The 24,623-nt window shown below is 43.3% G+C and overlaps 1 protein-coding gene across 4 annotated transcripts in view; it reads left to right on the forward strand.

Annotated features, from left to right (window-relative positions):
* Positions 1 to 24,623, forward strand: part of LOC106748163 (thrombospondin type-1 domain-containing protein 4-like) — a 51,008-nt gene that overhangs the window by 8,100 nt on the left and 18,285 nt on the right. For all 4 annotated transcript variants that reach the window (XM_014626410.1, XM_014626409.1, XM_014626412.1 and 1 more), the window contains exon 3: positions 23,070 to 23,145. In XM_014626410.1, coding sequence (XP_014481896.1) covers positions 23,070 to 23,145 — 76 coding nt within the window. The remainder of the gene's footprint in view (positions 1 to 23,069; positions 23,146 to 24,623) is intronic.

The raw sequence follows: 24,623 nt of genomic DNA on the forward strand, positions 1-24,623 counted from the left end.
ACCAAAGATAGAATCGTTGCGATGCGCGTTCGTTTCGTACAAAGAATACTATTCATAAGCCGAGCGAGCTCCTAAGGACTACGTTTCTCTCCTGCCGCGTAACTCCTTTTTCGTTTTTACGGTGTGTGTTTACGAAAATCGGCGTTTCATACACGCGTCTATCGTTCTTATGTACATGTATCGCGCACAAAGTTTGATCGAACACGCTTTGGTTGAAGAAAACGGAATTTCTGGTAATAAGAACCTATATTCGGTTCCAGAAATGATATTTCCTTCGATCGAAACACGTTTGGTTCATTCAGCCATACTTGTTTCCATATATCTCCAAATTTGAGATGTTAATTTCTAAGTGGAAACGACATTTCATCTCTACTGGTTACTTACTGGTAGCAAGTATTCTTCCCGGTAGGAAGAAATATTCCATCGGAAGTACCACCCATACACTGAGAAATCCATTTAGTTGAATCAACGAAATTCTTATTTGGGCAAACAAATGTTCCGGCTATAAGAAGTAATCATTGCTTGATTGATGAGAGTTGATTTTCAAGATTTTACACCGTTACGAGAAAGACAAGACATAGCCGTGTTTCTCCATGATTTTATATCGTTGTTTTGCAACGGCCTCGAAACGAATTCTCTGCGGAAAGAAGAAATTCCCGCGCTTTCTTTTCGTGTAACGGAACGGTCGTCGTTCTTCTCAGATATCATTAATCTCTCGAGGGCGAAATTCGCGTCGAAGGCGGCTTGTCGAGCGCATATTTCTCTCGGCCGAATGATCGCGCGTCCGTATGCGCGAGCGCGCTTTGTCGAACGAGAATGTCGCTCCTCTCGCGAATTCGTTATCGTGGCTCCGGTAAGTCGATTTCCATGTTGTTATCCGGACCTATTAAACAGACCGTTGCTCGATCATTCACGTTTTCCAGGAAGAGAATACCTTTGTGAATTACATTCGTTATACGACCGAGTAAGACGGGAAAGTAGGCCGGATCGAGACGAACTTTGTCGATAACGAGGTATACCATCGGATTAATTGCGTGTCGACGACGTTTAGAGTATCATTATCAATGCTGTTGCCCGCGTTAATCGCTGGAAAGGCATTATCAGAAACGCGATTAGAGTTGTTGTTCTGTTATTGCATTCCCACGTTGCCTTCCTGGAAAAGGCGCAACGCCGGGAGACGTGTTTCTCGCCACGAACAGGTGGTTGCGATGCAAACCGGGAGAATTTGAAATACGGTCGACCCTGCCGCGGCTGGGAAATTGCTGTGCGTTCGATTCCATTCGTTGCAGTCTCTCGCGGCGGAACTCGCTCGCGGATTGATTTTTCCACGCGAATAAATCATTCGGACGCGTTGTTAGAGCGCTCTCTATCGCTACATTATACATATAATATTTCGTTGCTGAGATTTACGAGCGCGCCCGATCTTATTTGCGTACTGGAACGTTACAGCGCTGAAAGTCCAAGTAGAATGGTTGCTCTAATGGCATAAAGATTTCTTAGAAATATAATCGATATAATAATATATACGTAGTTTATTTCCTTCATATAAGTAAACATGTGTTAAAACAATCGCGTCAAGCTGAGCAGCGATGTGTAGTCACTTTCCAAAATTGCTCATACTGCCTTCGACTTCTGTATTCTAAACGGGCAAGATTGCTGTGATATTTTTTCGACTCATGAATGTTTGTATCTTCGAGGAAACTGATTTGCGCATACGAAGAAGTAAATCGGGAACGATAATAAGATTCGTATAATAAGATTCCAGTCGGAAATATTTTAAGCTCGAAGCGCGTCGATTCGCTCGATTGCTTCCGGTGATTAATAATTTTCTAAGCTCGAATGACCCGCGGCACTCCGTTTCTCGCGGCTATTTACGACCACGGCTTCTTGCCGCAGGCGAGTCATTTTGACTCTCGTTTGCATTATGCGCCGCTGACAGGAGTTTGACGCACGGAACTGCGCTCTCTCGGTTGTGCGCCGCGAGCATTCCGAGAGAGATTCTTTCGCCGACGATCGCGTGTAATTTAGGAACGTACGGATCGTCAGTTTTCGCCTGGATTTTCTTGACGGAAGAGAAAATACGGCGTAACAATTTGAACGAGTTACAGAGAATAATGATTCCAGCGCGATTCCTAGTAAATAATAGATTGGGAAGGTTACTTTTGAAGCGTTATTCATTGAAAAGAAAAAAATCATCCCACTGAAAGAAGTAACCCCTTATCATATGTGCGACATGACGGTAAAAGTAACGGTTGTATTCATTAAAATGTAACTACGTTTTTAACTTACTGATGAAGAAACGTAAGAAACTACCAAATCGTTACTTAAAAAAGTAACGACGTTACAAGTGTTACTTCGATGATAATTATATGGAAGGAATAATGAGTCACGAACGAGATCGCCTAAAAGTGGAATCAATAAAGGGCAAAATTTATAGGAAAAAGGAATTACGATATAAAAGCTTTTGCAAATATATTATCAAAGCAAAGCACATTATTGAAAAATATTAAATATGCTTTTAAAGCAGAGAACCAACTGTAGAAATCTTTATTAATGAAGCTGATATAATGTTCAATAATGGTTGTTTCCCAGCAAGAGAGACAAGTCTAGTTATATCATCATTTGTTCCGCATTTGATAAAGAAAATATACAACCAATATGAATGCGATATAACGCGCGTGTTAGTTACATTGTTGTAACACTGATGTTGTGCTCAGTTGGGATGTCCAGTGAGTCAACGTCTTAATAATAATAAATGAAAGAAAGATATTTTCGGTACGTTAGGTTATTATTAACATACTCCCTATTTCGGCGGGCAAACTGAGGTGGCAACCCGGGATAGAGTCCGTTCGCATGGCTCGCGAGTCATTATCGCCTGCGTCGAAAAGTGCCACCCCATTATCAGCATTGTGCCAGTATCGGCCAGTCATCGTTCGGCATCGAGCCGCTGACGCTCATTCACGCCTTCGCGGACAGACGGACGCATTGTACGACACACGCAGGTGCGTCGTACAATGCGACGAACTTGACTGTGTCGATCTTTTCAGCGCTGAAATTGCAATTTTTCCACCTCAAGGTGAATTTAAACGCGTGCTCATCCGTCCGTCTCGATGACGCGACTTTATCGATGTGAGGATCCGATTTCACTCAAACGATCCTTTCCTGGCGGAGCGACGCGAAATGAAATTCGTTCCATTGGAAGAACTTGCGAGTTTGCGGAATTCCTACGCGCGTCAAACGGCGGCCACTCGGAAATTCCATCTGACACGAGTCGGTCGCATATTTAATGCTCCTCTACTTCGCCTATCGATTCACATCTCGTCGTTCCGGCGAGGAGCACGACGGAAAGGGTCGCATGCTTTGTCGGCGTCTCTTTTCGCTTTTTTTATGAAAGCTTATTGTTGCGCGTCGTTCATTCGGCATGCGGGGTTATCGCACGCGCGGACGCTGATAGAATACGCATCGCGCCGGTTCGTCCTTGCGGGTCCTGTCCGGGGTTGCCATCCGGTTCTGTCGGTCCCGGGATTTATCAATTTGTTTTTAGCAAGAAATTCAAGCGTACGTACGAGATTCTCGCGGTAAGTTTCTTCAACTAGTCCGGTAGAATCTAAAGCAAAATGTTTCGATTATTTTGTTTCATTTCCAGTACTATTATAACGTATATACCAGTGAAAAGATAAAGGTGCATACTTAAAAAAATTATTGTCGAACGTATCCCCGTCCGTTAATTGGAAGTTCTATCAGAGCGGCAGCCTTGCTCTTTTACGACGACAATTTCGCGTCCAACGACGGAACAGACGTATTCGCGAAACGGCGAGTTAAGTCGTCCGATAAGCCGCGCGTTTCTTTTTCTCTTCGCAGAGAGAAGAAAGGAAGGAATCGCTCAGAGCCTCGTGCAAACCGCAGGCCTCCGTGCATTATCAACGGGTCAAGAGCGTCACTTCGAGTTTACACTGCGTTAACGCACGGCTCGGAAAGTAAGCGTTAACGGCTTTACTTAGGCGCGGAATCAACAGGCGCGCGTTCTTTTTCGAACGGATTGAATCTTCTCGCCGGCTAATCGCACCGGCGACGACAACACTCCCATCATGCGCCGGATATTGACGGAAGCCGCGCCGGTTCTCCCTTTTTGCCGCGCGTTATTTATAGCGGATTTACATAGCCTCTTCAAACTCGTCACGAACTTTTACCGTGGAGCCTGTAATTTACAGCGCGCGTTTTAGCTCGGCTACCCTCCTCTGCAGCCTCGTCGTCGATGCGCCGATCGAATTCGAAGCAGCCGATAGCGGTGCGGGAGCAATTTAATTCAATTTGAAAATTATTATTATTAATGCCTTCGCAAACGAGCTTTTTTTCGGCGATTTTTTACGGCGTCTCCAACGTATAGTATCTAAACGAGTAATTTGTTAAATAATCTTTTTTCTCAGTGCGCTCTAAACAGATAATTACTTGATTCTTTTTCTTTTCCTCTGTGTAAATTACTCGGCTCGAATCGACGAAAAATCGAGCCTATGATCCTAAGAGGTGACCGTGAATGGTAACTACAATATCGTGCTCTTTAAAGGTCGCATTCCTGAAACGGTCTGATTAGCATAGAATGTCATATAACACACAGTGTAGTCGAAGTGTTGAGCTCTCTTTCTCACCTCGCGATGCCGGTAACAAGTGTAAATCTTGTAAACCTCGCGTATGTAAACTTCCTTCTCGGTGCGTGGGACACAACGGGGCTATTGTGCTACGTCGGCAGTCTGTAGACGCCGGCGTCGTAAGATAATTTCGAAAAAAATGGGTTACATGCTCTTATCTGGCTTTACGACAGTCCGACGCCGACTTTGTTGTCGTGCCAGGGTCGGATTTAACGTTGCCGGAAACTCCGAAATGTGGGAAAACGAAACGCGCGAGAAACGTATCGCCGATTTCTCACAATCTTCGGATATCGATAATAGTATACACTCGGTAGCCGAATTTCTCAAACATCATAGACAATTTCCTCGCGAAAATATATCTCTAATTTGAACGACCGTGATAACAGTATCTTATCGCGAAGATATGCGGACGGAATTTAGAATAAGATTTATCTTTGTGGAACACTTGACTGAAACTTAACGTAGAATATAGGTTAGGCTATTATTATTTAAATCTGGGAATAAAGAAACGTGTGCATTTTAGCAACGAGGGTCTTGGCCGCGAGACTGTAACCGACCCTGCTTTTCTTGCGCGGGTAATGCGTGCGGGAAGGAGCCGCACGTGTTCAGATACCGCTCGAAGAAATCGGAAAGTCATTCACGCGATCGCCCGCAACAGGGTCACTGTGTCGCGATTTCGGTCTTATAATCTTTACTCTGTAAAGTGCAATTGGTATATTATCGGAGAAGCTAGCGATCATATTAATAAACGTAGCACTGCAAAACTGTTTCTAGAAATCTAACAGCGAAGAAAACATCCCTTTTTTGTCATCCCACTCTTAAAGTATTGTCAATGGTTTTGCCTGAAACATTCTTCTTAATTATTCTTAAAATTGATTTCATTATCGTTATTCATATCGTTGTCTAATTTATTTAAAAGATGCGCTTATCTCGCCGCGCGGAAACTCAACGCCAAATTAAATCGCTTTCCTTTTCTCTTGGTATTCAGCGATGTGTTGCCGCATAATTCGCGATGTACACGCGCGTTAGATCGTCGCACTTGTGACTCGTCCGAACGGACGCTGTTGCAAAATCGCGTTCTCTCTGTGGAATCGCATCGTTACGACGTGACTATAAACCGTTCCATGCGTGACATACCGCAACTTGACTAGGAAACCCAGCGATTTCCGGCAAAGTGTTATACGCGTCTATTTCGGGCAGTGCGTAATAATGGCGCTAAGATGACGCGTTAAAGTGACCTTTGCGTAAGGTAACATTCGAGACCTCCGTAGTTTCGCGAAATTTTCTCTATACAATACACACACACAGACACACGCGTATAAAGTTTATACGTGCACTTATATTAATTATTAACATATTTAACGACACAAAAAGTAGCGAAACCTATGTAGGAAGAAAGGAGGTAAAATGTTAGTCTTAAGATTTGTCGATTTTTTCTCACTTTTGTTTTCCTCATTAGCCTAAAAATAATGATCAATTTTTTTCCGAATAGCCTTGCTCATCGTCTGCACAAAGTTTTTAATATATTATTTAAATTTTTATTATATTATTAACTTTTTCTTATCTTTGGATCAGTATGTCACATGATACTACGAAAACGCGAATTGAAAGCACGCGGTCGTCGTGTCGCGGAATGAACTTCACCGCGCTCGTTGCTCTCGTCGGTCAACGTGTTAAATTAATCACGACGGCGAATATCCTCGAGCGTTTCTCGCTAGGAGGCCTTTAATCCGTTTCTAAGAATTGGCAGGAATTAATTTGCGCGCTCTCTCCGGTCGCGGAAATGCGCTTCAAACGCCTAATTGATGGTTCTGTGTTTCGACGCTGCGTATAATAACGGCGTCGAGCTGTATCGCTGCGGGACGACGTCGCTCATGGGAATATAGCGTTTGATACCTTGTCGATAACACGCGTCGTGACGCGAGGGAATGAGAGAACGTTTCCGTTGTATGGAACTGACAAAAGCACCTTCCGAACGCGCGAGAATATCGCCTCGGATATATACTGATTCATATATATCTGTGTATCGCGAAATTTAGTTGACTCGATAAATTGCGCAGCTATTGAACTTTCCCGAAAGGACCATTTCGAAAATACTTCCACAGGGTTCGTTATTGAACTAGCGCGATGCATTGTCGACACACATTTCCTCTCGGTACTCCTGAGAAAATCTTTCATTTTCATTATTCAGATAATAATGGACTTATCAGTAGAAGAAGATTGAGGTGCGCGAGATAACGAGCACACATGGAGAAAGGAAGTTTTGCTGAAATAGCAAATTGTTTGTTAACATGGTGGCACCAAAGAGATTTGCTGTACGGAAAAATAATCTTGTTACAAAACATCGTTGCAATAAAATTTACTTGTCATAGCCAAATTATTTTGCGTGTATCCAACAAATAACAATTAACAAATTATTTTGCTGTCCGAACAATTTTTTTTTGCTGTCACTATATTAACAGGCGGTTTGCTGTTTTAGCAAAATTGGTTTCTTCCGTTCTGAATTTACATCGAGAATCCAAAATCACAGATCAATTCCCTAAGGCATAGCGTCCATTGTTCCATTAAAGCAAAGGCTAGTAAATCTCAGAAGCAACGGTATTCAGCGCAGAAGCTCGACGCCTGATCTCGCGTACAAACTCGTAATTAACCGGACTTTGTCAACGAATATTATTATGCACCGGTTAGCGGTATGCTTTACGACACGGGGCGCGGCTCGGTTATTAATCATATTGTTTCGGCCGGTCGTTAAATGGACAGCTTAATAGCTCGAGCCCGGACAGCGGTGCTTGTGACGCGGAACCTTGTGCGTCTCACCGCTGAGAATTCAATCCCGCACGAAACATTCTTCCCTTAAATTACTCTCGTCGAACGTTATTTAATAGGGGAGGTACTATTCGGAATCTTGGTATAATTTGACGACGAAAAGCTTCGAGCTCTATTCGAAGCTGTTAATAGAACGAATTTTGGGGAGAGCCACAAAAAGCTGTACAATTAGAGAGCATTAGTTCAACGTTAAGACGTCTTTTAGACACACGTATTGTTTTTTGTTCAATTATGATATTTGTCTAGTTTAAAACAAAGTGAATGAAGAAAGCACAGATAATAAACGGCGAATATCGTTAACTTTATTTGAAAATAAATTTTGCCACGATATGTGTAACAGCAACGCAAGAAAAAATTCTTTAAGACTTGATTAACTATGCCTACTAAACAAACGTATGTACTCGTCGAAGTTTCGAATGTTGGAATTTTCACACTTGAAAATTTCATTATTCGAATATAATGTGTCGAGAAACTTCGAGGAGCCGAAGCTTCGAATACAGTTTCTAGCCATATTACTTCCTTACTTTTTCCTCTTATTCTACGTACATCGACCTTCCGTAAAGAAAAAGGAAGAGCATACATCGTCGATTAAAGCGGCGATTAAAAAATGCAACCTCACGGACCGAATTTGCCGTTGGTTTATCGGTCGCGCGTAATTGCCGCGGAGAAAAGAGTCCGCTGCGAAGGAAGTGATGCGAGCGTCGGGGGTGGACGGATGCATCAGATAAGAAAATACGCGATGCATACCGGAGGCGCAGTGTACCGTTTATTTTTCAGTGAGCTCGCGATATATCGGCCGCTACCTGCCATTCCCCGTTGAGGGAAACCCGTGATTATTCCTGCAACGGAGAAATTATAATAAATACTCACACACGAGCAATTACAATACTCTGAATGGAGATGCGCCCTTTGAGGACGAGCGTTATTATTATTGTTTGTACGAAGCGGTCGAATTTTAATAGAACCATGCGAAATGCGCGAAGAGAATGATCCGGGAAAAAAAGACTCTCGTAAAAATTACGAAGAGGACGTATCGCGTTTCTGCTCGCCGTTTATGCCGGTCGTCTATATACTCGCCGCTTTTCGAAATTTACGACGGCTGTTTCTCTCGCGTTTAATAAAACCTCGCGCTAGAACGGAGCGCGTATTACGCGCGAAGCAAAGAGCGAAAGAGAGAAGAGGGTCGCTGCAATTATATAAGGTCAAAGAGCTCTCGGACTCTGAATGCGTTTCCATGAAAAATCGCACAAAAGCGGAGGGACTGAGCGCGAAATTCACCGCGAAATCCCGTAGCTCTCCGGTGTTATTATCGCGATTATTATTTCATAGATCTGTCCGAGCGGGCGCAGCAGGATTAATATATTCGTCCAAATTGCTGGCCTCCCCCGTGCGACAGTCAGATGCGTGAATCTTCTTGCCACCCGGCATGATCGCGCCGAGAGACTATTTAGCAGTAAATATTGTCACGCGATAAAGCGCACTCTACTGCAGCGAGGAATCCCCCTCGTTGGGGGATGAAGCATAGTTAAATTCGATTAAACGAAGATGCTCCACGTGAATCACACTTTTCACCGCGCAATAACACAAAAGGTCCACCGCGAATGTACCAAAAAGAAATATTTCTAGAAATAGAAATGTCTCCAGATTTTTCCATATAGAAGACTCTCAAAATATCGTTCCAAAATGGTATACACATTATATGCATCACTAAAAGTTGGGATACCAATTGGGAATCCCATTCTTATCCCAAACGCGGGATGAAGCCTGTTTTCCGCGATGTGCTGTCGCGTGTAACTATCATCGCCAGAGGCGAGCGAATCAAATTAGGATATTAATAAACAAAGTTACATTTTTGATATCACTTAATAGCGCGCGCGTGTGTATAAAATATGAATATTTACATAGAGCAAGATAATTGTCGCGAAACCATCATTGCATATTCGTTGCGATAAAATTTAATTGGCAACCAAATTAGCAAATTATTCGTAATTAGAGCGGAAACAGTCTCATTGCCAAGATAAAAAATTTTGCCGAGTGATTTTGTCCCTAGGACGCGTTAATTTGCTGTTGGAACAAAACTGAGTTCTCCTATATTTACTAATTTGTTTTTATAGCAAAATAACTTGTAGAGCTCAGTAAAATAATGTAGCAAACGACAATTGGTACAAATCTTTTCGTTGTCCATATAGTAACTGAGAAATTTGCTATGTCAGCAAAATATTCGTTCCGTCTCTATTTGAAACACTTTCAGAACCTGCGTAGATGTCCCAACTAGAATCCAGAATTATTCCGAGAAATCGGATCCGAAAAAATGTTCGACCAATTCTCTATTTTTTTATATACGCGGCAGGCATCACGTTAACTCGAATGTCTTACGCGATTCCAACAATCGTTCTCGTGCGTCACACACGAATATCACGCTGCTCTCGCGTGTGTGCTTACACAAATAAGCCATCCGTAATCCAACATTCTCGGTCGTTGTACCGAGATCGAGCGGCCGAGACTATCGAGTTTCTTATCAATTTGGTAAATCTTGAAAAATCACACTGTTATATGTCGCTTTCATGGTGTGGAGAAATACTTAATTAGTCCTCCGAGTTAGCGCCGCCTGCTTGTTTTCCAATTTGAAAATTATTCGCATAATTGACGCCTCCGAGTTTGATCCCCGCGATAATCTCTCGGCGATTTCTGACTATACGGAAGTTCCGTTAGCATTCGAGTCTTTATTATTTCAATCCGCGCGTTTAATCGACGCACGATCGCGCCGCGCGTTATCTCCTCCTACGTGACACCATAGTCGATGGCGCATGGTGGATCCACATAGTCGAGAGGTGGGAATTTACGGTCGTTAAACGGTGTTCGCGAGAGCCGAGCTAGTCGATCTTCCCCGACAAAGTAAAATCACCGTTTTATGCGCTTGACTTTTTAACCCATGCGATCGTGCAATTACACCGAATCCTGCAACGATTCTCAGCGAATGTCCGACGGATGTCCCGAGGGATATCCCTTCCCTCACCTGTACTCAGTGAAATAACAGCTAAATCTCATTAGCTAGTTCGAACTTTGCTAATAAAAGTTGGTTATTAGAGGTGTAACTTTATCAGCTGAAATTATTAGCATAAGTAACCCCCCTTCTAACCTAATCTACATTTGTTCTTACATTAGAGTAGAAATAGTTGAGATAAATAGTATATGTTAAATTAACACACGGGTATGTTAAAAAAAAACTTAACAAGGACTGGGTTTTAAGTAGAAACTGTCTGTACGGCTGATTCCTTCTCTGGGTATGCTAAATTGATATTTCTAACGACAACTGAACTGAAGAGAAAAGCAGCTGATTATTCCACGACGAGAAATCGTCCTATTTTCTCGTTGTTGGTCGCACAACCGCAACGAGAACGAGATTTCGTCTCAGATTTAATTACAACGTTCCATTGACAGGAAATAATTAGCCACGGCCGGAAGTTATTACACGTACGCACTGGCGCCGACGCGAGACGACAAAGACAACGTCTCGGCCCCTGTGCTTGCTATGCCGCGTACGGTCCCCCGGTTGAATCGACACACGTAGCCCCCCTTACGTGTACCAGCCATTGTTTCGGTCGGTCGCGTTTAACGAACCGCGAGGCACGTATATCGGTAAGCTCACGTATACCGTTTGTTCCTATCCGCCGCAACGACGGAAGCGGGCTTTATCGCGATTCCTTTCGATCTCGCGACGTTTACCGAGAAACCACCGGCCTTATTTTCGCCACCATTGTCTATTCTTCTGCGTTGTGATCTACTCGAGAAGACTTGAATTTTACAAAGAGCTCCTCTCTGCGCGCGTTAAGTGGCGTCTGCAGTGAGAATTTCAAGAAATTCGATCATTCCTCTCTCACGTTCGACTGTGATTGGTCAATTTCTTATTAGCTTAAGTCTGAAATTTTCATTGTAGAGAGGGTGTCTCTTCGGAAAATCTCATATGTCCTTTTTATTTCGTCCTCAGAACACGCGACGTGTGTAAAACTTGATTCTCCCACGAGAAGGAGCTTCCGTGAAAGCAACTCGGGGCATTTTAGTTCGAGCGTTTTCCCGGATTCTATTTTTATCGCTTCAAGGGATCCACACCACGCTCGTTATCTAAAGAGTTTAACTAATTAGCGAAGCGCGCCGGCAATTAATTATCAAGTGAAATCACATCGCTTCTTCAACTTTGCTCTCAAATTTCGTTCGAAATTCATGCTTTCAGGTACTTCCGTTAACTCCTTCCTCGTTGCTGAGAATCATCTCGGCAATATCGAACAATTAACGCGGCCTTTGCTTGCTTGTATAACATGTATGTACACCTAAAACTTTTGCAGCAATTTTAATTGCTGCACTAGCAAAAAATTGACATTTACGATAGTGCGTGGCAGCAAAAGAGTTTGCAAAAGAATCTGCAGTAATTGCTTACGCTGCTAAAGTGTTACATAGAACTAATTTAGCTACTGATTTCTTTCTCCGCTGAGTGTCCAATTAATTGGGACAAGATAGAATTTTTCCACATTCGCTAACTTGTTCCTACAGCGAAATAAGATTCAGCAGAAGAAGAAACCAGCGAATTAGCACTCTTAGCTGAAATCGTTTTGCTGTAAAATTCGCCGGCAAATTATTTTCCTCCGTGCTGCGAACGCTAAATGCCGGTTTCTTCGCCGCCAGGAGAGGCCGCGTTTCCACTTTCCTCGCGCTATTACTCGCGGCAAGCTATCGAGCGCATGTCGAAGCGATTTTCCGCTCCGAGGCGGGCCGGCCGGCTTTTGTTCCCCGCAAAGAGCGCAAAGAGATCGGCACCGTAAATTGCGCGATCCTTCGCTTTAACGGCTCGCGTTTGCTGCGACCAAACGCACGTGTTTTCTTCTCGTCGACCGTTATTGACACGGCGGACAACACCGGCTTTGTACACATCGCGCCGTCCGTGTACTCTACGGATTTGTTTGTCCGCTGCACACAGCCGCAACCTAATACCTTCTCGAGGAGGAGGCTCGTCTGCACTCTCGATTGTCGACAAGGATCGCGAGAGAACATCGATAAGTCGTTCCTCGAGGGCGCTGCGAAAAATGCGCGCAGCAAACGATGTGTTCCCATTCTCTCCGAAAGCTAACGTGTATGAAACGCTAGTCGAGATAAAGAAATAGGTGGAAAACCCAATTATCCCGCCCACTCGATTCAAAAGGAATCGTCGGATGCCACCATCGGCGGCATAACTGCGCCACCCCGATGCACAAGGATGCACACCGGGTCGTGCATCATGCACGAGCCCACGAACATATACATGTCCCGGTACGGAGAACCTTGAAGGCAGACCGGTTCTTAATAATTAACATATGCAACGTTAATTTTACGGAATTACAATTTCACGTCACTCGGCCGAAACGAGCGCGGAGAAGAGGGAAGAAGGTTCTCGCGGCTACTGGAAGGTCGATCCTTTCTCGCGTCTACTCCGCGGGAGATTAATCGCGACGATCGCGTCGATTATCGCGGATTTGTCGCCGTGAGTTACAACAGCTTTCTTTCTCGCGGCGGAATGTCGATCAAATTCCGCGCCTTTGTGCGACACGATTGTGCGGATTTCATTATTTTCCTTGAAACGCGTCACTTTATGACGATACGCGTATTTCCGAAATTAAAAACAACGCCACGAGCTTGGAAAATGCCAAACATTTTTCCACGGCTTCGAAAGTATTAACTGGCGGATCCGAGCTTTATTACAAGCCGTGTAATAAAAGGGAAGCGCATTTTTCCGGCATTCGTTGATAATTTATCAGCGGCTAATCAGTTCGCGTATTAATTAAAGTGTGTCTGTTTATCACTCGCGTGAGGTGCCTCGTTTATGATCGCCCGATCGAAATATTAGGAAAAAATCAGCATTTTGAAATTAGAGGAGACGATATGTTCCAATAAATGTTCGTTAACAGACAATGATGCTTAGAGGAACATTTTTAAACGATCGCTCGTTCAATTACGGTCTCCGTTATCTCGGGACGAGCGAATAATCCAACGAGGAAATACAACGACATTGTACCGAGAGAGTCATTAAGGGGATCGTTGCAGCCGTCGATCATTATCGATTCATAGCAGCCCCTTTCCCGGCCGCTAATCAGCCACGAGGAGGAATAGAATGTAAGACTTGGGTCGCCTCGTTGTCGAGCGCAATCGGATGATCTATGCGTGACTGCACGGAGGAATCTTAATTCGATGGATCCTGATATTAATAAGTCGCCGGCGAGGGAGAGAGACTCCGACGAGTTCGCGGCGATGCCCGTGAATTACGGATGAGTAATGATACAACGCGCGGGAATGATTCGCGCGTACGACGATTTTTTAATCATTCGATTCTCGAGGCGAATCCAGCGGCGTGAGAACGGAATACCTCAACGTTTTGAGACGGTCAACGGTAAACAAGCCGGACTCGCAATTAATTCCGCGCGTAATTGATGTACGAATTCAAAACTTCTCGCACGCGAGGGTACTTTGCTTCGCTCTCTCACTTCTTCGGGATGGTATATGAAACACGCTCGTCGTACACGGCGAAGCCACGACGCATATTTTTATCGTATTAAACGGTTCGTCGGTATTTTTGCGTCGATGCTTTTGTTAGAGGGAAAGCACCGACGTACCGTTTTATTTTTGGGCTTTAAAGACCCGTTGAAAGTGTAGGACTAAAATTTCATTATGTTGTTATGCACGAATGCAACATTTCTCTATCGAAACATTTGATAGTCTTGTTACATATTTCCTTGTAAATTTTTTTATCATGTTTAAGGGTTGACGTTTCTAGGAATTAAAACTGAAATGTGTAGGAAATTATAAAAAAATAAACTGGATTTATATATTATTTTGTATACTTATTATATGTATTTACATCTTATCTTTAATCTTACATATTTTTTTTAAATTTACAGTGCATATTGTTCCTTTATTATGTGGAAAGATATTCTCTGACTTCTTCTTTCCGACCATCTTAAATAAACACAAGAGAATCAGTTATCGGTAGTATATAATGGTAGTTATAATTATGTCAATCTACAACAATACAGAATGATCTAACTTTTTTCACAGTGGTTCACTGACAGAGGATAGAGATCGGCACAGAATCCAAAGTGATTTAAAAAGTTCAAAACTCATAATATAAAATAGTATTATAAAATAAGTTACTTCCCGCTGATTAATGACGATAATTTGTTAATTTCATTCTCACAAGAAGATAGTTCATCAAAAACAACGAAAAAGCAAGCGACGCTAATAACATAAACCGAACGCTTTTGCAGACATAAATTGCCACTCCAATTATTGTACACAGTAGACGAAATCAATGTTCTGTCTAACAGACTTTGGTACTTTCCATTTGGCAAACACGGGTATGTACCACACCTATGCCAGTTTTGCTGCTTCTCTTTCACTGTAAATTACATGACTAGAGTCACTCGGCGAAATTAGTGAAATTAAGGTAGAAAATATTTCATATATTTTGTCATAATCGTTTCTCAAAAAATATAGAGAAGAGCCCCCGGCGCGCGAGTTTCAAGGGAATTCCACGACGGCCATTTCTTCGTCTTTACGATATCCATAACCAACGAAGATGCATAAGCGCTGTTTGTTCATACACGCACACGGATATTAATAGAAGCGTGGGAGGATGCGAGAGCGGGGCGCGCGTCGAATAACGAACGATTCGCGACAACTCTTTCACCTGACAGCGTCTCGGATGGCGATGTGTATGTCGTTTTATCCATTAAGCTCTACAAGCCTCGTATGTATATGGGCTTTTCATCGTTCAGACCGTTCGAGAATTGAAATAGAAACAAACCGATTTCTAAAATATAACGTCATTCATTCGATGTACCGGACTGTTAAAATGTTGTTATAATCGTCTCGTAGACACTTTTATCCGAAACGAGTCGATCTACAAAGAACAAAATCTTTATTAAGTAGGACAAAGGTTGTCAACAAACAAAGCAGCTTCACAGTGATCGGCCTTTGGTAATATAAAGTGTACTTCTTTTAGTGTTGGAAGCTCGATTTCTATGCGAGAGACAGTCATACATAATAAAAAAACATTTTGTGTTAAAATCGATTCTTATTAAAACTTTTGTGTTAAATTTTTAACATAATCGTGTGTTGATATTGTAATATCTAAATATTTTGTATTGAGTCAATATTCAACATGTGCAAATGTTAAAATAACACTTTTAAGTGTTAAAATCACACATTTCACATTTCAATGTCGATTAATGTATTTTAATTTTCTACATAATATTTGTATAACTTTTCAAGATATTCACCTCGTGTTAGGTTGATACAAAAATTTCCATGGAGTTAAATTTAACACAAAATATTTCCACATGCACTTTATATAAACACATACAAGTTCTTAACTGCGTGGATTTATTTATTGTAAGATCCCAGCAACTATATATAATTCTTGCAAAACTTCTTCGATATTTCGCCCAAGTGAAGGAATTTTTCTATCCAGCTCGATCGCTCAATTTGATAGCCTGGCACGGTAATCGTGGGAGAACTTGAATCGTTCCGCGCGGACACGAAGCGTCTCCCATTATCACTCGTCCCGTCCACACCCAGAAACTGGCCTAAATCACACGTGTGGTCACGCGTCGCGCGATCAACTCAGTCCTGGGTATATCCTTCCACCTTGATCTCTCGGCTCGGGTGTATTGGGTTTCACGTGGAGGTACGTACGCGCAGTCGTGCGTGCAGCTAACAAGACGCTCTTCAGCGTAGATGGCCCGTCTTCATGTAGGTAGGTATACCGCCCGCGGGCGATTCGCGCTAATTTTACTTCCCGTCGAGCCCCGTCCGTTGCGTCGATCGGCCGGTTTTCCGAACGCTTTTGCCACCGCGTACATACCGGTCCCTCATCTGTTTTCACGACCTGCGTGTCTAACTCGTGTCTACAAAGTCGCGCGCTCAGTAGGGCATCTTGTGCGAAACGGCATCCTGCTTGCATGGCGCAAGCAAAGTCGGAATGTGACATTTTGTAGATCCCTAACTTACAATTTTGCATCACGGTGATGTGAACGCATTTGTTGATTTCGGGAAAAAAGATCGATCGAATTAACGTGACAATGAACGAACCAAACGCATTCTGGGTGGAAGGGATTTCTGGTCTCTGCGGATCAAATTCTGCCTATAAGAGCGAGAAACGTTTCCTTCAAGCACGTTCGGTTTTGTGTTCATTGTCACATTGATTCGACCAATCTTTTGATATCGTTATCAAATTTTTTTTTTTTTAATTAAGTCGACTTTTCCCTCCATCCTTGCGCTACGTCCTGCCATCTTAATCGGCTATCATCCCTTCCTGGCCTGGTATCCGCGTTCTCCGAATATCTGGCTAATGGCGAATCCATTCGACGCGATTACGGGCCGGTTGCATCATCGATAGCTGCCGTTGTTAGCTCCACCAGCCGTGCGACGATTTCGAACGAAAAAAACAATACCCGGCTAGATAGACGACGATTGCCTTGAAATGCGCTAACAGACGTTTAAACGAGGTCACGAAACACCTTCGCGGTGCGCGTTGCGTCGACCGACCCGACGATGCCTCGCTTAGTTCGATAATGAGCGGAGCAACGACTACTTAGCGACGTTACTCTGATATCGCGTTATAGCGACATAAATTTAAACAGATGCAATAATCACTCTTCGTCACGATCGTCACTTTTATCGGATTAGAATACACGAAAATGGAGAAAGTGACAATATGACAGAAGGAAAAAAATTCCGGATTTTCGCATACATTTCGTACGTTTTTGCAAAAAAAAAACGTTTTACAGATATTGAAATTCTGTACATTCATATAATAGAGAGTAATGTTTGTTACATACATAAGTTTATCCAAAAGCAATCGGTTCATTGGTTTCCGAGAAAAGTTGCTGACCAGCTTAACAATTGTCAAGAAAAACGGCTTTAAAGTTACTGTTTCAGAGTATGTCGATTTACTTCGAGTTGTTCTGCGATTTTAGGGCCATAAAGTGTGCCTTTCATCTTCCTCATGAAACTCATGTAGGGCTGCCTGCTCGTTTCTGCAGGCTGTTCGGCCCTTCTCGTGAAGCTTATAAATGTTTTCTCTCGTTTCGCGATTGCTACTTACGCGCCTTCAGGTTAAATTCATATAACTCGGCCAGTTTTCGGAATCTTAATACATTAAAAGACCTGAGATGTTCCTAAGATTTGAATCTTTAATAAAATGCAAAAAATCGATTTTTTGAAGCCTGCGAGAATTTAATTGAACCAATCTTTTTTCTCTATGTGTACTTTAGAAGTTTCTAAACATGTTCCTCCGATACATAGTTGATATCGAAAATGAAGTGCTCGTGCGCCACCTTCGACGAAGTGTCATAGACTTCTCTGGTATTCGCGGCATACATCGGCCTTTGGGCGATGTTCTCAAACGGTATAACGAGGCTGCAGCCGACGATCGGCGGCTATTCAATAGGGGGAGGTAAATACTGAGGGGAAGAGAGGATGACGACAACAACTACAACAGAGCCGCCTCAGAGACCGCCTTCTGGCGCAGCAACTGCAACAGTAACGGCAACATGCACCGATTGCACCTGCGTGCGATATCTGCCGCGTACGACGCGTGTACGCGCGTAAAGCTCGATTTACACTTTCGCGATGCCTCCGTTGGCGAACATGAGGGAAAATACGTAGCGAAAACTAAACGATCTTTCCCAAATAGAAAATAACTGTTGGCGAGACACTGACCGATTTTTAGTCGAGCAGATGCCGATTTGATTCTGGTGGCATGTTGGAATGATAACGAGACTCGAAAGACAGTATTGATTCCCACTGTAAAAATACCAATCGATTCCGATTTTATCGGGGAATATTTTTTACGAGATAGCTTCTCTCGCGGATGCCCTGCTAATTACTCTCATCGGTGGCTGTTTATTTCCAGCGAGATTACCGTAAGATACCGACGACGCTTAACTACGGAGCCCCGTAGTTCAAACGGGAGCGGATTAACCGCGCGCTTTGGATTGAGCGGGCTGTCGCCCAATACTACAGTGGAAATCTCCCTTAAGCTGATCGAGGTGCTCCGGTATCATTAGAGGAGCCATTCGAGACTCACACACGCCCATCTTGTCCGACTTCTCTTGGAGAGAGAGAGAGAGAAAGAGAGAGAACGAGAGAAAGAAAGAGAACGGTTCTCGTGTCGAAGACAATGCCGCGTATCGTGCATCATATTTCACGGTCATTCCTTTTTGTGTCCGCTGCATCGTCGGTTCGGGCCCCGATGGCGACGAAAATTCCCCTCAAAGGACCACCGTGGTACCGCGGCCCTCCCGCGACGATGTGCATCCACCTTCTTCTTCCCCGTTGCTTCTCCCCCATAATCTTGCTTCACCTGTCGGCGAATGTTATCTCGGAATATGTCTCGCGATTGTTGGAAATTTAATACGTACACCTTTCGGAGACGATGATCCAAATATGAAGAAAAAATTTCTCCAACGGCTAAAGAGTGTTTCTCCAACCATTGTTAACCAAGTATCGCGAAAGTTGGAGATACGTACCTGGAACTTTTGAAAATATCACATTTCGAGATACGTACCTGCGAATGTCTCTCGTGGGGCTTTTATTTCAACGTGCGCTTCCAATTTTGGCGATACACGGTTAACGGTGAATCGAAAATTCGGGAGGATGAGCGATGCCGCGAAATCAAATTTGGGAGTTTCGCTCTGTGAAACGATATCACTGTTGGGAATTACGGCATCGTTCGATCTCGACGTTACATCACCTTATAATAGTCTGAAATTGTCGATCGGGACTTTGAAGCGATGTTAAATGCAACTTTCATGCGGCTGGCGCAATTTTTACGATCCGCCGTAATTGCGGGGCAAGTGCCGTTTATTTATAATACCGGCGTAAAAGTTACAATGTCGAGCCACGGTCGGAGACGCGGCTAGAGCTGTATTAATATATGGCGCCGTTAAACTCATCGCGTGACCCGCTATTGTTCCGTCTCTCAGCACGTACCATTAGATGAGAATTTGTTCATTGGCCACGTAATACAGGAATTTTAACGACGCGGCATGTAAAAAATAACATTTTCTTGTATTTAACATTATAAATGCATTATTTTTACATAAAATTTGCTCGTAAATAGTGTCAAAGTGTGAATTTTTCACATACTATTGCTCCTTAACGTATTCATCTTGCGTTAAATCAACACAAAAAGTTGAGCGGCCATATGTTAAAATTAATATAAAATTGTTTACAGGAATTTTTCTGTCCTTGTGACCGAATTTTCTTCGGACAAAGGGAAATTCAGTTCATGCTATCGGAGTCACTTTTCCGTGTATCTCCGATGCGTCATTATTATGACATTTCCTGCCGGTCTCCTTCACACTCGTTCGCTTAGAATTCTATTTATCGCTCCGAGGTCTGCTTCCTGGTCCGAATTCCGCGAGATTCGCGGAAGTCGAGCATAGAGCTAATAATTTCACTCTAGCGACAAAAAGAGCGGGCTTCTCCCTTAATGGGAGCCATTGAAGCCCCTTGACTTTACGGCGGCGTATCTGGCTGCCATTGACGCGCTCGTCTTGAATAGAAGGATTCTAGCCGAGGTTCATAAGCCGCGCGTTTCTTATTGATCGATTTTTCGCATTCCTACGCCATTGAGCACAAGACTGGCATTGTTTGTTGTAAGCGCGAGATACGCCGACGGGCCGTAAGATAGGGGAAGTCGTAACGGGTCGCGGATAACTTCTCTCATGGGCTCTTGTTGTGAGATCGATCGCCGATACATCCGCAAGAATGTATTCGCGACTCAGCGATCGCGTTGCTGCTGATAAACACGGGATCTCTGTCGGGGTACTGCTTTAAGCGACACAGGATGTCCCTCGCGGGGAGAAAATTCATACGGGATGTCGAAAGTGCATCTCTCCGAGCGCATTCGATCGCCGCATAGACATTTTCCCAACATAGATTAGAATACCCAAAGCAGTCTAAAACAGGTTATTCTTCTATCGGGAATCCTAGTCTTGTACCAAACACGGGATGTAGCCTTTTTTTCACGATGACGATTGGCTATTGTTTGCCTCGTGCGAGTGTCATCGCCAAAGTTGAACAACAGTTGGATCGAATATCAGAGATTAATAAACGAGGTAATGTTATTACATAGAGAGGTGTGTGCGTACACTCGTAAAGTGTGAATATTTCAAGTATTTCGTAGATTTTGTTCAGCCATAATATAGATGGTGGAAAAATATTTTGTACTTGCGTCACGATCGGCCCTTGTTAAGATTTTTAACATACTGTTAATTTAATTGCAAATAACGTTATACTTTTAAATAGAACCTGCGTAGATTCCTCAACTTAGAATCCATCATTCTTCCGGAATTATTCGGAAAAATCGGATTAGATCGAAATTAGATTCCGAGAAAATGTCTGCACGGTTAATAGCAAACTCCGACAAAAGTCAGAATGCCTCGTTTCCGATCCGGCTGCAATCTCTTCGATCTCTTTCCGCTCCTCTCTCAGCCGTCTCCGGCGCTACGTCTCGTCGCTCCCGTGCGAGTCGGATGCACCACTTACGAGCGCGCATCGCGTGGAAAGTCAAGATAATGCGTTTTTCTGATTTCGCGCGCACGCACCCGACTGTTGCTCGGTGGTAGCGGCGGGCGGTCTTCCCTTTTGCGGCTGCATCGTCGCGGTGCATCCGCTACCTCCTCTTCTCCGCGTCGTAATGATTAATTAAGCTTTCCGAGAAAACGCAACAAGTGAAACGTTATTAGTGCTTAGTGGCACACTTTACTCGGTTCAGTGGCACTCCCCCATGTATGCATGTTTTATTGGATCGCTTTCCGCTCGAGCACCTTGATTACTCGTCAGCCTTTAACATAATTGGCCCGTGACAATATTGTTAGGAAATATAAGGTTTAATGCGAAGGAACTCTGTACTAAATGTTTATAAATATGATTTATGATATGCAGCTTTGACTACTTAGCAAAGGAATATCGAACTTATATGTAACGTCTAAAAACTCACCGAGAAATAATCGTTTTTCGCGCTTTGATGTATAATACTTTTAACTGGAACTGCCCGTGTTGGGCATCATAGATTTGTGAATATATTATAGTCCCCACCAAATTTGTACAGGTTATCGGATTGTGATCACACAAATTGTGTACAATCGCATAGCGCGCGCATGAGAAGGCGAAAGGAATGTCTGCCCGCATCAACGAATGAGAGTATGTAATCAGTCTTGTATTTAGTACGCCATCATATATGTGTTGATCAATTTCGCGATATTTTTCGATCGTCACGGGGAAAGACATCAAAGCGTATCCTCATCTGCATCTCGTCCAGTTCCTACTCGCCGCTTTCAAGTTCGTCCGCTTTTTCTGCGGAGAAATGATACGGCGGTGCATCAGAGCGCAGGTCTATCATCGCCGTGGGCGGTTTTCTATTCGCGTTCCTTGCTCGCCGTTTAAGCTTATGATTACGAATAATTAGCATCGAAAAGCGGCGAACAAAACACGAGGTTCACGCGAGCGAAAGCGCGCTCGCTCCGCTCCGTTTATGCGCTTCGGTCGCCCAGCCGTCTCTTGCACCGAAATTCATAGCTAATTTTTTCCCTCTGATAACGCAGTGTAATACCGCGCAATTAACGAATCGAGTTTGCACCTATGGGAACGGCAATCCCGCGAAGTAACGGATGCTGTGATTGCATGTCGACGGAGGGGGAGAACGGTGGAAAAATTGGGACGTGCGTGTGGCGTTGTTCGATCGAGCCGAGATAAGGCGACGCGAATCGATCGCCAAGATCTATACGCACACCGAGCTACGTAGTCAGGCTGCACGATGATTACGCCAACGGAAGCAACATGTGTCCGAGGCTTGTCAACGAGAAATACATCTTCTGCCTGCAGGCACGGTACTTGAGCTATTAGTCGCACAACTACACGCAAATCGCACTTTTCCAGATAAATAGATTTCCAACGATTCTTGCCAGCGATAATAGTTGGTAAGGCTGACCTTCGTGGATATTTCATTTCACCTGTTATATGATTATTTGTCGCTGAAAGTATGAGAGAGATCACAAGCATGCGTAACGAATACGTTTGTATCAGACGTGTTTAATGAAAAGAAAAATGTTGTCCGGTCGAAATTTTGCTCTTTGTTAAATCTCTAATTTTACGACACAGTATGATATGAGATAGGTCGGGGAGGGGAGTAAAAGTAGGTTTTTATTAGTCTATAAGCCATCTAAGTAAACTATTCTTAAGAGCGTCAAAGTAGAATTTTCGATGCTTTTTTCTTTCGGAGGGATTTATCGTCCGCATTATTGGCTTTAATCCAGCGTTATCATTCGTAGAGAATAAGATGTGTGCCTCAGTCGTCCAATAAAGATTAAGATCGCATTCCTGAAATTTCTAACTCAATGAAACCGAACGAAAGGGAGGGAGATGCTGCAAGCGATAAAGGAGTAATTGCTCCGTCCGGCGCAAACGGTTTTCGGTCACGAAAGTGTAAATTGCGGTTTACTGCGCTCATCGATCATCGTGTTTATACAATAAATCGAATTATGTTTGCCTCTATCTCTGTTGCAGATCGATTCTAGTCTTGACGATGCTTAGCGCGGCCGGTGTCTCGTCCTCCTACATGCCCGAGAAATATCCCGTAGAAGTGAGTCTTTATCGTTATATTTGTTATACGAATACTTTCGAAGAACCAGTGAAGAAATTAATTTGTTGAAAGTGCACGAAATAATATTATAGTGGCAACTCTACATCACGAAAAAAATGGTAAAAATCGTGGTTTTTTAGTCTTTCTTATATTAAGTTAAATTTTTACTTATTGTCTTTGTATAGACTGGTTGCCGGCAGGAAACTAGTTATTTCATTGGGTCAGGCTGATAATAACAGTGGTCGCTCAACTTTTTTCTTATACAAAACATAGCAGGAGGGATAAGAAAACGCGTGTAAGCCTCGTAGACTATTGCCAGGGTGAAAAAGGTTGTCCGTAATTTCTGCTTGAAATCTTTTGCAACATATTATACACTTGAATTCAGTCTTCCTTTTTAATATTCATTTGCAAAGAGAGAGTCTTTAGTATAAAATAGAGCATCTGTCGTCAGTGAGCGAGGAATCGCGGGAGATTAACGATTTAATGGCTAATAGACGCTACAAGAAGTTGGTTATAGTGGTTTTCATTGAATGCCACGTTACCAATTAAACGCTAACAAATAATCACAACAAGCTCGGCTTGTCTCCCGGCTATCGCTGCGATCTCACCTCTTCGTCGCGCGATGCATATTAATTCAAGCCACTTGCGGGAATTAATACGCAATTACGTGGCGGCTATACCGGGTGGCACGTCGAGAGGGTAATTAATTGACACCGAGAGGAGGTCCCTAAATTACACTGGCGCGACGGGCAAGGCCATACGACGACTAAGGCGACGCGCAAACACTCTCCGCTGTTCTGTGAGCCACGTGCACTCAACACCGCGTTATAATTATGCCTAAAGAGTCCGTTTGTTCTGGAAAGCACGAAAATAGATCGCCCTAGAAAAGGCGGACCGCATTCTCGAAGTCGCACCCTTATCGTGGACCTGAAACGTTCGTTTGAAACGCATCGATTTATTTTGACAAGCACTGAATAATTCCAAAACAAAATTTCACTAGATTCCGACCGCTCATTTATTATTAAACAGCTTTAAGCGTATATACATTTCTCAATCAATGCACAATTATATTTATTATATATAATGCTGACCTGATCCGGGCTACTTCTACCCCGATACCGCAAACTATCGTTGCACAAATGTTCTCTCGATGTTCGGTACATTGTATCGTTGAGCACCTATCGCGTATTTCCTTCTTTGTGCAGGGCTGTACCGTATAGTAACGCGCTGTGATTAACATTCCGGAGTTAATGCCGGGCATTAAGGAAGTATTAGTCTGCCGAGGTTAACGATTTGCAAAAAGGCGGCTGAAAGCTCCTACTAGAATTCCAAATTCGTAGTTTCTCACGAAATGATGCGTAGTGTTTATGAAAAATTAACCGCCCGTGCTGTATTCTCTCTTCGATGAATTTTAGGTTTCATAGGGAGATTCGAAAAAAGGAGAGATTATTTTTATTACGCTGTATGTATTATCACTT

This window comes from Dinoponera quadriceps, unplaced genomic scaffold, assembly GCF_001313825.1.
Source record: "Dinoponera quadriceps isolate SergipeBrazil2010 unplaced genomic scaffold, ASM131382v1 scaffold2600, whole genome shotgun sequence".
NCBI classification, from domain to species: domain Eukaryota; kingdom Metazoa; phylum Arthropoda; class Insecta; order Hymenoptera; family Formicidae; genus Dinoponera; species Dinoponera quadriceps.